This window comes from Poecilia reticulata, chromosome 21, assembly GCF_904066995.2.
Source record: "Poecilia reticulata chromosome 21, P_reticulata-male-v2, whole genome shotgun sequence".
Classification (NCBI taxonomy): Eukaryota; Metazoa; Chordata; class Actinopteri; order Cyprinodontiformes; family Poeciliidae; genus Poecilia; species Poecilia reticulata.
In genome coordinates, this window is record NC_088850.1 from 23,087,602 (window position 1) to 23,100,197 (window position 12,596).

Below are 12,596 nucleotides of genomic sequence, written 5' to 3' on the forward strand. Positions count from 1 at the left end.
TTCAGTTGTCTAGCCTTCAGATGTCCATCCTTCAGTTGTCGAGCCTTCAGATGTTGAACCTTCAGTTGTCAACCCTTCAGATGTCAAACTTTCAGTTGTCGTGCCTTCAGCTGTCGAGCCTTCAGATGTCCATCCTTCAGTTGTCAAACCTTCAGATGTCAATCCTTAAGGTGTCGAGCCTTCAGATGTCGACCCTTCAGTTGTCGAGCCTTCAGATGTCGAGCCTTCAGACGTCGACCCTTCAGTTGTCGAGCCTTCAGCTGTCCATCCTTCAGCTGTCTATCCTTCAGTTGTCCATCCTTCAGTTGTTGAGCCTTCAGTTGTCGAGCCTTCAGACGTTGAGCCTTCAGTTGTCGAGCCTTCAGATGTCTATCCTTCACTTGTCGAGCCTTCAGTTGTCGAGCCTTCAGATGTCCATCCTTCAGTTGTCAAGCCTTCAGTTGTCGAGCCTTCAGTTGCTTATGAATTTTACATGCAGCAGTTTACATACTGTATGCAAGTAGGTTGCTTCCTTTTTTTCTATTACTGAAATGTCTCTCCCCACAAGCAACAGTCATAGGCAATGTGCAAAATATACATAAAGCAAGCCAGACTTCTCAAAAAATGCCACATAGTTGCATTTTATTCAAGCTGCGGAATACAACTTTAATAAAAATGTTTTTTCTATATTTGTTAAAGCTGTCACAATGTCGTAGCAGTTTGTTACAGATGATCTGTGAAAACAATCTCCTCCATTTAGGGTTGCCACCTTTCAGAAATTAAAATAAGGGACGCTCCCCATGGCGCGTCACCCTACTCTCATTGGGTGGGACTTCCACTGCAGTGATAGTTGTTTTTAAAAAGTGATCCGTAGAGCAATCATTCATGCATTAGAATATCCCTATGAGCCTCGGCAGATGATTGAGGGATGAAGAGACGTGTTTTAGGTTCTGACGGGTCTGCAGTTCTTCTCCCAAATATGGGACGATTCCGTATTTTACGGGATGGGTGGCATCCCTACCTCCATCTCCTTCCTGAACTACTATTGCTAGCTATAGAAACGCAATGTTCTGGCCAAAACAACAAATCAGAACCAGCAGGACGCTCTTAGCGCTGTTAATCAACTTCATTCACTCACTGCTAAATATGCTAATGGGGGAGAAACAACTTATCGTTACAGGAAAACCGTTTATCTGCCATCACTGGTAGCTATGCTAACCAGAATGAGCATTCAAAACAGGCAGTGCTAGCTGCAGCATAGCACAGAGCAAGGAGAGGGAGGATGAGCAGCCACATGAGATGGTGATTGACAGCACTAAAACTCTCCTGCTACTGATTGGTTGTTTCTAGATTGCATTTCATGCAGATCCAGGAGGATCCAGGGGAGGATTCAGTCCAAATATGGATGTGTGCTTTTTGGTCTGGGAGTGGTAACATTTGATTTTTATTGCTAAAAACAATTTTAGAAAACACAATATGATTAATTTTGTAATTGACAGGGCCCCATTTTTATTTAATTTCTATGAAAGAAAAAAATGTGGAGGGCCCCCTGTTGGTCAGGGTACATATATATATGCACCACAGCTTGAGAACCATGAATGTAAACAGTAACAATCCCTAGTGTAAGTTCATTTGTAGTCTTATAACTTATTAAGAAATGAATAATAGGCATGCAGTTTCTGAACTCTTTAGAAGAAAGGAGAAGTACAGAAACAGTAAGAAAAGCAAACTCATACCTCGTTTTGTGTTAAGTCATCGTACATCAAGACCACAATCTGTCCGTCCGGGATGCCATTCCTGTTGACAATCTGGTAGGCAGTGGTGTGAAGTAACGAAGTACAAGTACTTCGCTACTTCACACCGGTTGTTTCAGTTGTGCTGTGCTGTGGGGCAACTCAAAGGCTAAAGCACTTCATACCTGGCATTTCAGCCGCTTGTATCCGTGATCTCGTTCTTTCGGTCATGACCCAAAGCTCATGACCATAGATGAGGGTGGGATGAGGGTGGTGAGTTTAAAAACATTTGCTCTTTTATTTTTGTCAAAGTTAGGATGGGGGAACAAAATATTTTAACCGCCTGATATATTGTGTGATGGATTGGCTGAGTCAAACTCTCATGAGGGCCTGGTGCCCCATGCTCCTGCTGTGCAGAAACACATTGATTGGCCACTCTTGATTACATAGTTTGTTTCAACCAGAGAGCCTGATTCCCTGTTGCTTGGGAAACTTTGACTTTGGAATAGATACTGGAACAAGATGTAAAGACAGCGTCCATCAACAAGGTCAAACAGTGCAGGAGAGAACCAGCCTGACTGACGGGTGGCAAAGCAGGGAAAATTCCCATTCTCTTTTATGACTCCTACAGCTTCAATACAGAAGGTATGGAGATTTATGCTAAAGCATCAATAACATTTTCAAATAACTTGTATTTTGTTTTGACAATAAACAAAACTGGTAAAAAGCCAAACCCAAAGAGTTCTGCAACAGTACCCGGGTGACAGGATTGCCAAAGTCGTCACTTAGCACATTCTGACCTTTCACACACATGGAAAGTATCCTCATGGTGCTTGTAGATAAGTGAGAGCAGGCTGTTATTCCACATGAATGGTGTCCTCAAACCATTGCATGAATGGTTTTATGACCCTTAAAGTGTTAAAATGCCTGCTGGCCTGAATGCTTGATGACACTTATCTTTTAAATGAAGGATTTTATTTTACTAATTAAAAATACAGTAAAGTCCCTTTAAGGACTCCATGATTATTAGTTTAGATTATGATTAATTGCTGTGATTGCAGGGTGTTTGAGATTTGGGTTCAGGGTTAGAATAATCTTGGGTTTTTTTATTATGGTTTAGTTTTATTTCATTGTGACTTTTTGTCTAATTATATTAGTTTTAGTTATTGTGTTTGCTAGTTTTTAAATATTTAGTTTTTCATAGTTATAGTAGTTTTAGTTTTATCATACGTAGGTTAAATTTTAGCAGCAGAATTAGAAAAGGTTCAAGTATTACACTGTGATTATGTATACAATAATTGAGTAATCAACAAAGATAGCGTGTTCAAAAAATGTATACTGCTCAAAAAAATAAAGGGAACACTTTAGTGTTCACTTAAATGTTAAAGTGTTCCCTTTATTTTTTTGAGCAGTGTATTTAGTTATTATTGAACAGCTGTTTTCTCCCAAATTTTACAGTCCGCCAGGAGGAATATGGAGTCATTTGAGGGAAGGGAAAATGTGTGAGGGGAAATGACTGCAGATTGATCAGAAAAGAATGTCAGCTTTTAATCTAAAGAAAGTTTAAGAAGATTCTTTGAAGCTATTCTCTGTCTGTTCATTTAGCAAAGGCAAATTATTTTAGCTATCCTTACTAAAATAAATTTGAGAAAGTTTAGTCCAATTTCATTTGAAATTGTTTCTTTATTCGGTATGTGTACAGATGTTTCAATTGTAATTCCAGTCAGAAATGAGTCTCAGAAAGAGTGTAAAATGTTTATTCGTCTTTTCTGAATACCAAACGGCAAAAAAAAGAAAAGAAAAAAATTACTGAATTAATAAAAACAAGAAATGTTAAAAAATGGAAATGTCAGATACAAAGGAGTGAGGTTAGCCACACTTACAAATCATTCAGCTGTACAACTGAAGACAAAAAGAGAGGACTATTCAGCGACTCTGGGCTGAATCCTCATTTCTACTGGCTCCACATTCAGACTTCTTCACACGTTACCTGAATTGGTCCCCGAGTTTTCCCGACTCAACATTACAACCACGTCTTTAAAGAACCACCTGGAACAAAGACTCGGTACGGAGCTGAATTATATGAGGAGAGCAGATAGAAGCAACTCAGCAAGTGAACTGGTTTGGGCTCAGCAGCTGGAGAAGATGGGAACTCTCTCCAAGCTGCACCAAAAGAAGAAGAAGAAAAACATTTAAATGAGCAACAAGAACATGTGCAGACTCCTCTTTGCTCGCACATGGTCCAAAGAGTAGAAAGAGAAGAAGCAGCCGGCCGAGCTGTGAGGAAGGAGCGTGATTGGTAGAAACATAATCCTCGTTAAGGAGAGCACAGAGCTTCTTATAGAAGCTCGTATAAAAACAACAGAATAAAATCTAAATACGAATGGGGATGAAGCACAAAGATTTGGCCCACTCAAAAAAAAACAAATTATGACTTTAACCTCAAAATTCGGACTTTTTCTCTCAGAATTCCCCACTGTAATCTAAAAATGGTCAGAATTATTTTTTTTCAGTGGCCCTAAATCCTCTCCTGTAATGAAGTCATGATTTATGGAAGGATTTTTTTCCCAGAAAAAAAAGAAAAAGAATGAGGCATCAGATTTAATCTTAAAAAATAACACTGGAGCTTCTGCCTGATCCATGCGCTGCTCGGCGCTCCTCTCCCTGCTGTTTGTCTTTTCATTATTATTTTTGTGCAGGAGAAAATAAAATCTGGAACAGAGGCAGACAAACTAAAACAAGCTTTTCTTATTTACAGAGAATACAGGTTATTTCTTTGCATGAGCGCTCCCCTTTACCCAACCCCCTCACTCCCCCGTCCGGGTTCAGTTTGTGAGCCTTCATCTGCCGGGTTCAGACACCCGGGAAGTCAGAGAGTCGGGTTTTTATTCTTTTTTTGCAGGAAGGAAAATCTGAGAGGCTCGAGTTGAGCTGAGGAAGCTGACCAGATCCCTGGAACTAGAAGCCTGGCTGCTCCACAGTCTGTTGGGTTTTCTTATTTAAATACAACACTTCTGGGGTCAGCCCTGCCCCCAGCAGCAGTTCCACCTGAGCCCTGAAGGGCTGCAGGGTTGGAGGGGGAGGACATGGGACAGCGGGTGGGTTTTTTTGGGGTGGAGGGCGGCGGGTGTTTAGAGGTTATCCCCAGGCTGGTACTGAGGCTCGGTGGCTGTGAAGTAGTCCTCCAAGAAGGCCTGCAGGTACTCGAAGGTGGGCCTCTCCTCGGCGTCCTTCTTCCAGCACTGCAGCATGAGCTCGTGCAGCGAGCTGGGGCAGTCCTGGGGGCACGGCATCCGGTAGCCCCGCTCCACCTGCTCCAGAACCTCACGGTTGTTCATGCCTGGGGAGCCAAACGAGAGCAGAGTGAGGCCAGACACAGGCTCCTGAGCTGATCCACAACGGACACGTTAAGGCCGTTCAAACGGGCCGGTATCAGGTCTCCTGGGTGACCCGACTGAGTGAGCAAACACCCAGTCAGCAAAAACACAAAGACACTCATTGAATCCTGCAGATCAGGTGTTTAAAGGAGAAATACGATAGAAAGACATGAAGGAATATGAATCTGTGGTGTTGCAGAACTCAGCGTTCCTCTGCAAACTAGAGATGAACTGATCCACTTTTTCACTTCCGTTACCGATACAGATATCTGAGGTTTAGTATCGACCGATACCGATCTGACACAGAAAAACAGTTGAACTGACTGAAAATATTTCTTTTTTTAATCAGACACAAATGTACTAAATTGCATTTATTTGATAACTGCACCAGCACAGCACACTGACATACACCAACAGCTTCACCAGTTTGGTCAAACATGTAAAAACAACTTGAATTTGTTCAGTCAGTGGAATTAGAACAGCCAATGGAAAATCAATAATAAATTCTATTTTCACTGAAGGTCCAGAGCAGGGCACATCAAGGAGCAACACAACACGCATGTAGCTAATAATTAAGAATGTTCTCCTTTAAAGGGACAGTCCTCATTAATCAATATGAGTGGCATGGCTTTGATTTGCCTGGGAAGATCTATGAAACCGCCATGTCTGAGCTGATGTGCCAATTGTTGTGGTGCTAAGCTACCGTTAGCATACCAGTCAATAGCAACGCTGTTCTCTCTATTTTATCACAGTGTGGCCGAACCAGGACAGAAAAGAATTAGGGAGGAACCCCAAACCAACCAACAATAATCAATATGTTTTATTGATTGGACTTTACGTCCTGTGTGAGGGGGAGTCATGGCCCCCATTGGATCCCTCTTAGGGAACCATCTGTGTTTAGATTTAGATTGTTCTGGCTTTTCCGACTGGAAACGATAACAATTGAGTTGCAGGAACATGAAGAACTCTGTGTGCTCCCAGTAGAACCGGATCTGGCGGGAGAGTCTGGTTCTACTGAATAATGGCTGGATGTTTCATCACGGATCATCAGAGCCTCTTAATGAGCCAGTAGCTGTGTGTGATAACCTTCATCACCTCAGCCTGTGGAACAGTCAGTCAGACAGCATTATCCAGACAAACATGACCCTCCCACAGACCTCCCAGAACCCCCAGGCCCACCCACCCAGTCATCCATCCTTCCACCTCCCAGCTTGATTGACACTCAGCCAACCTCAGGACAGACTGTGCCATCTCCTCCTCTCTGTTGGACATGAGACCGTCCCAGAGGCCAGCAGTGGCAATTAGCCGTTATCTCCCCGTCTTCCTCTGGCAGTGAGACAAAGGTTAGCCAGGCTGAAAGGAAGCTTTTACTCCCATAAAGAGCAGGAAGGGCCAGATGGATCAGTGTGTACTTTAGTAACAGCTCTGTGTTCTGAACAGGACAGGCTTGTCCTTCATCACCACGGATCAGTGAAGGCGGCCGGCGGGCTGAGGGTTCTCACCTGGGTACGGCACGCGGCCCTTTGTCACCAGCTCCGTCAGCAGGATGCCGAACGACCAAACGTCTGACTTGATGGTGAAGCGGCCGTACAGTGCCGCCTCCGGGGCCGTCCACTTGATGGGAAACTTTGCTCCTGAAAACAAAACAAAAATCCAGCAGGCCAGATAAAATTCAACATTAAAAGTAAATCTATCGTTTATACACAGAATTATCTTCCATCCCTTCAACCAACCTGCTCTGATATGAGCAGCTGAGACTAACTTTGACACAATTATTACTGGAGAACTCCACGAATCTGACCTATAGGGAAGTAAGAAAGTCATTACTGAAGCAAAACCAGGAGAAGTCCTGTCTGCAGGAGACCGAGTTCCCTGAACGCACCGTCTCCACAGCGCAGCATGATGGTGGCAGCATCTTGAATCCCAGCCCACATGTGTTGTAGGTGGGAGTCTTCAGGATGAAGAACATGTGTTCAGTAAAATGACTTCATCTGTTTTAGGTTGTGTTTCCAGAGGCAGGACTGGATGTACTTTATGCTGGCAGCTGTAAACCTCTCTGTTTTTACCACCGCTTGTTTTTCTCCTTTATTCTAACAGCGGTCAGGAGAAAGACCCAATGACTAAAGCTAAAAAAGCTCATTCTACTAACAGGCTTGTAAAATATGTTCAATCAGCAGGCAGCAGGCGGACGGCCTTCTGAACTGAGATAAGGAGGAAGTTCTGGTTCTGTGGAGCTGTGAGGAACTACTGAGATCTGCAGTGGGTGTGCTGTGTGTATATCTCTCTAAGTGGATTTCCTGCACATAGCCAGGTTGCTGTGGTGTGTGTGAAAGCGTGAGTGGGGCGGGGACGGGGGGAGCCCCACCTTGCCGGGCCGTGTACTCGTTGTCCTCGATTAGCCGGGCCAGGCCGAAGTCGGCGATCTTACACACCAGGTTGTCTCCCACCAGGATGTTAGCCGAGCGCAGGTCTCTGTGGATGTAGTTCATCCTCTCGATGTAGGCCATGCCTGCTGCCACCTGAAGAACAGAGGGGGAAAAATGCATTGGTAAGTTGAGTGGAAGGAAAAAAAAGTGTGGTGGAAAGAGGTGCTAAAGCAACAAGGTTATCTGCATGAGTTTGATTCTGCAGTTGGAGCTTAAAAAGCAGCCACACTGAGCGATTCAGGACAAAAGGAAACATGAAAGAAACAGGAACTGTGCGTTTCACATGGGACATTTTATGACACGGTGATGTGGGGAGTAAAATCTGCTTCAAAACAGTCCAAACAAAAGACTCTGAAAAACTTTACTCAAAAACACAACGAACAAAAAAACAGATGCGTAAAAGTTTTCTGTAAGATCAACGCAAAGTAGACACTCAAACTGTTCTGTGATATTTTTTTCTCAGGCTCAGACAGAATGAAGAGCATTTCTAACCCTGTCACAGATCTTGAATTTGATTTGGTTGTGGACTTTAACTATTTAACATTGTGTGTCTGTTCATTGTATTAATATTTCATTCACATGAAGCATTTTGCATGGAGGCCAGAATCGTCCCCATTATGGCCATGACAGATTCGTCTCAGCAATGATTTTCTTCTTACTGCAGATTTGAGGACTAAACAACAACAAACACTGCTTTTCTGTAAAAAATATTCTAATAAGCACATTATGACAAGTAATCACCAGATCAGCCCTGTACTGTACTGACATGAAGTCGAGCAGAAGTGTCCTCTAAAGGAGAACTGCTGTTGCATTTTTAATAAAATGTCTATTTTCTTAATTAACAAAGAAATTTGAGTATTTGTTAATTTGCATATTTTATTCGATTTCTAATATTGGATAGAAAAGGCTTAAATGAAAAATCAGCAGAATGTGCCACTTCAGAATAATCGATGACTGAAATAGTGGTTGGTGGTAGTGTTGCATTTAATGCAGAGGCGATCCGAGCCCGTTTGGCGCCCTGGGTGACCCACCTTTTTGGCGCTCCATGAACATTGTTGGGATGCGGGGGAGGGGAGTGAGGGGTGGGGTGATGGTGTTGTAAGAATCAGGGGGTCAGGTATTGTGGGAGGGCAGAGCACTCATGCTGCCCCCCCACACACACACAAAATCACAAAATGCCACCCTGAGTGGTTGCCCATGTGGTTCATATCAGAAACCACCACTGATTTTATGCTTAAAAGTACATGTAGAAATATGAGCGTTGAGGCCGATACACACCTGTGCTGCCATGTCCACCAGGTTGGGCAGCTTCAGCGCTCGTCCCTCTCCGTCCTTTAAGAAGTCCAGCAGGCTGCCTGCAGCACACAAACACATGCAGCTGAAAAAGGTTTCCCCTTTCCTGTAACCTCAACCCAAACCTGCTGTTCAGCCTCCACACACCGCATCTAACAAATCTGACAGACTGAGTCTGTGGGTTGGGACTGTCTGCTTCAGGTCATCAAAAGTAGCGATGGCTCTGAGGGACAAACAGGACCGGTGGCTTCACAAAGACTCAGAAAGTTCACAGAGCTTCAGCTTGTTTTAAAAAGACACTCGAGCATTTCAGGCTGCACAGATGGATGCTGATCAGACGCGGTGATGATGCACATCAAAGCTTCCCTTCGTGCATGTCCTCGGCTCGCTCTGCGTTCTCTCTCTGAATTACTGCTCGGCTTTGATGGTCTTAACGATCTGTAGTCCGTTTCACCAGACCAGAGCGGTTGCTGCTCCGCAGAGGAACAGAAGCAGCTCAGACTAAATGAAACGGACTTCACAGAGACTCCAGTGGTTCACTGTTCTGGACTTTTTACTGGGCTGGAGTGTCAGACTGCAGGTCTGGGTGAAGGTCAGACCAGTGGGGTCCACATCTTCAGCAATGAGGGCCGAAAATGTGACATGGACAGTTACTTTTTCACCTGCTCAACAAGAAACTGCAAGGCAGTTTGAAATCCTGTAGAAAAAGGGATCTGAAAATCCTTTTAGATCCAAACATGAAAATGGTCTAAAAGGATGCAATGTCCCAATTCTTGCTTTATTCAGCCAAGTTTAAAGTCATTAAGCAACTTATTGAGTTTTTGGAGGATTTTAACAAAGACAGGAGTTCTTTCTGTTTGCTCCAGAACACGCACTCAAGCATTAATGATAAAAAATTAATGTAACATCTATCCATTTCTTTTTATAATAGTTCTATTTTCTGGTGAACTGCACATGAGAAAGCTACTTAACTGAGCCGGCTTCAGAGTTCTGCAGCGCAGCAGAATTCTACACTGTGCCGATCAGTGGTGACCATACTTAAATAAAAGCAGAGCTAATGTTTTGTTCAGGGATTTTGCTGACCTTGGAAATATTCAGCACCTCGAAATCAATTTTCTAAATAAATTCCGATGCACCAATTTGCTTAGCTGCTTAGCAAACCTTGGGTTGAAGAACGTTCGACAGCTGTGTCGAAGTTTTGGTTATTGACTCTTCAAGTAGTTAAACATTTATGTACATGCTCTTATTTTGAAGAGGGTGAAGACAGCAGCAGTTCTGTTTCCTCTCCTCATGTTCTCACTCTTTTTCTCCAATGATTTTATTTCAAACAAGAAACAGACCAGAACAAAATAAAACACGAACAGCAGAGAACAAGTCATAAACATAAATACATAACTACATTATTGAACATCAATACTTGATGCTCAAGGATCGTGGTCTTTCAAGGACAGGTATAATTTAAATTGAAGTTAGCCCTTTAGAATCAGCTAACCCTGTGTCAGTGTAGCGGTTTAGCGTTAACGGAACTGATGTTTATAATTAGTGCCTCTCGCTCTTCATTTATATCGATGAATATAACTAAAGAGATTGACTAATCTACAGATGGAATAAAAAATATGAACATCCGGATCAGTTAAAAAGTGGAACATTAATTATTTCCTCTGTGAAAAGCAGATCTTAAAGAAAACCTGAAATGTAACTGATTTCTACTCTTGAAAACCACGTGATCCTCCTCAGTGCATCTCTATGACGACCAGGCTTTCCCATGTGGCGGTACCTTTGCTCATGTACTCTGTAACGATGTAGATGGGCTCCTCAGACACCACGGCGTACAGCTGCACCAGCTTGTCATGGCGGAGCTTCTTCATGATCTGAGCCTCCTCCAGGAACGACTCGGGGGACATGGTGCCGGGCTTCAGCGTCTTCACCGCCACTTTGGTGGTGCCGTTCCACGTTCCTGCTCATATGCACACACACGCACACACACATGCCAGCGTCAGCACAGCAGGAGCCTCTGCTGCCATTCACACTGCGTCAGGTACACAGGCAGTCGACGGGAGGCAGGCATGCACATGGGGGGAATCAGGAGGGCTTTCTTTGAAATGTCATGCAATACAGAGTGAGATCGGAGATGATGTGATTTACGTTGCTTTCTGATGACAAACACAGCGAACTGAACCTTTACTTTGAGCTGGGGTTCCTACATGGTTTCCAAATCATCATTCCAGACTTTTCCAGATAAAAATGTTTACAGATATTCTCACTCAGCAGGTCTTAATGCTCAATTATTATTTTATGATGAAGTTCACTGTTTAATGAAGGTTAGAGTCCCAGTTAAACAGCGTTTATCTAAAGTCCTACGGGGTTTAGAGTCCCAGTTGACAGCGTTTCAACTAAAAACCTAGAGGTTGGAGTACTTGTCAAACGGCGTTTTTGACTAAAGTCCCAGAACGGGCTTGAGTCCCAGATAAGGCAGGGGTGCAGGTGTCGTCCCCCCTAGTTGAAAAGGGGTGCGGGTTTTAATGTTTTTATCTTTTTTTTTTTTTCAAAATCTCTCTTACAGTTTATACAATGTCACATTTTTAATTATGTAAAGCACTTTGAAATGCCTTGCTGCTGAAATGTGCTATACAGATAAAATTTGATTGATTGATTGAATGTTTTATTTATTTATTTTTGCTTGGTTGTTCATGTTTCTGAATGATGCGACTGTAAGGAGGTTCTGTGTGAGCGGTTTTTGCTCAGAGGAGGAATGTCGTCGTCACACAGCAGGAGGAAGCCGTCTGCAGATCAATATTAAAGAAATCACAACTAACGGTAACTTCTGTAAAGATATGTTTAGATGTTTATCCAGAATCAGGAGTGTTGAAAATTATGATGCATGTCTCACATCAATGACAGACTGTGACTTGATCATTCTGACTAACGGAATTAGTTCCACGTATGAAAGTGGGACAGATCAGTTTTTTTTTGGGAGGTTTAAATATGAGAATTGTGCCGTTCAGGTTACCATGAAAACTTTGGATCAAGCTTTTATAGGGGGAAAAAAAACAACAATCACAGGTTTGGGACATTTTCCAGCTGAGTGACTGCAGCCTGATTCTCAGATGGGTTTTGAACCGTTTAATGTTGATGACCAAATCCACAGTCATGCATTAGAAACATGCCGCTGTGTGAACCTGAACGTTTCAGTCAACTAATAAAAACATCGCCATGAATTTGAAAAATTCTCTTTTTGCTTAAAATCCTTAATTAAATTTACTTTTCATTTAATTTGGTCCAAGAATGAAACAGAAAAACAGATTTGTTCCAGACTGCAGGAACCCTGCTGTCTGGAACTCACAGACTCTCTCCTCTGATCTCACTCTGAGTCAAACATACACACTGTAGAGGGGATGTTAGTATTGCATGAACTAACTGAGTTTGGAATGAGTTGGAGGGATTTATTCAGTAATCACAGTTAGCTGGTGTTAGCGGAGCAGCTGGGTGGAGGCCTCCTGCTGATCACCGCCTGTCCTGCTGGGAATGTCGACATTCAAACATCTGCAGTCCCTGAAAAACTATTCACACCCCTTGAACATTTTTTGCATTTTGACTGACAACCACCAACTCAATGTGTGTTACTTAGTTACAATAGTTTGGTAAAGAGAAATGGTGAAAAAAAAGTCTTAGTCTTTAGGAGACTAGAGACTTGCAGCTGGGATTGAAGTAAAAGGTGATTCTAGAGGGTGTGTGTGCATGTGTGTGTGTGAGAGAGAGGAGTCTTGTTTTGTATTGGAGAATCACAT

The 12,596-nt window shown here is 43.0% G+C and overlaps 1 protein-coding gene across 4 annotated transcripts in view; it reads right to left on the reverse strand.

Annotated features, from left to right (window-relative positions):
• Positions 1-3,453: 3,453 nt before the first annotated feature.
• Positions 3,454-12,596, reverse strand: part of fynb (FYN proto-oncogene, Src family tyrosine kinase b) — a 74,038-nt gene continuing 64,895 nt past the window's right edge. For all 4 annotated transcript variants that reach the window (XM_008398532.3, XM_008398535.3, XM_017302296.2 and 1 more), the window contains 5 exons: positions 10,586-10,765; positions 8,794-8,870; positions 7,455-7,608; positions 6,592-6,723; positions 3,454-5,052 (listed from right to left, as the gene is read on the reverse strand). In XM_008398532.3, coding sequence (XP_008396754.1) covers positions 4,844-5,052; positions 6,592-6,723; positions 7,455-7,608; positions 8,794-8,870; positions 10,586-10,765 — 752 coding nt within the window. In that variant the 3' untranslated portion in view covers positions 3,454-4,843. The remainder of the gene's footprint in view (positions 5,053-6,591; positions 6,724-7,454; positions 7,609-8,793; positions 8,871-10,585; positions 10,766-12,596) is intronic.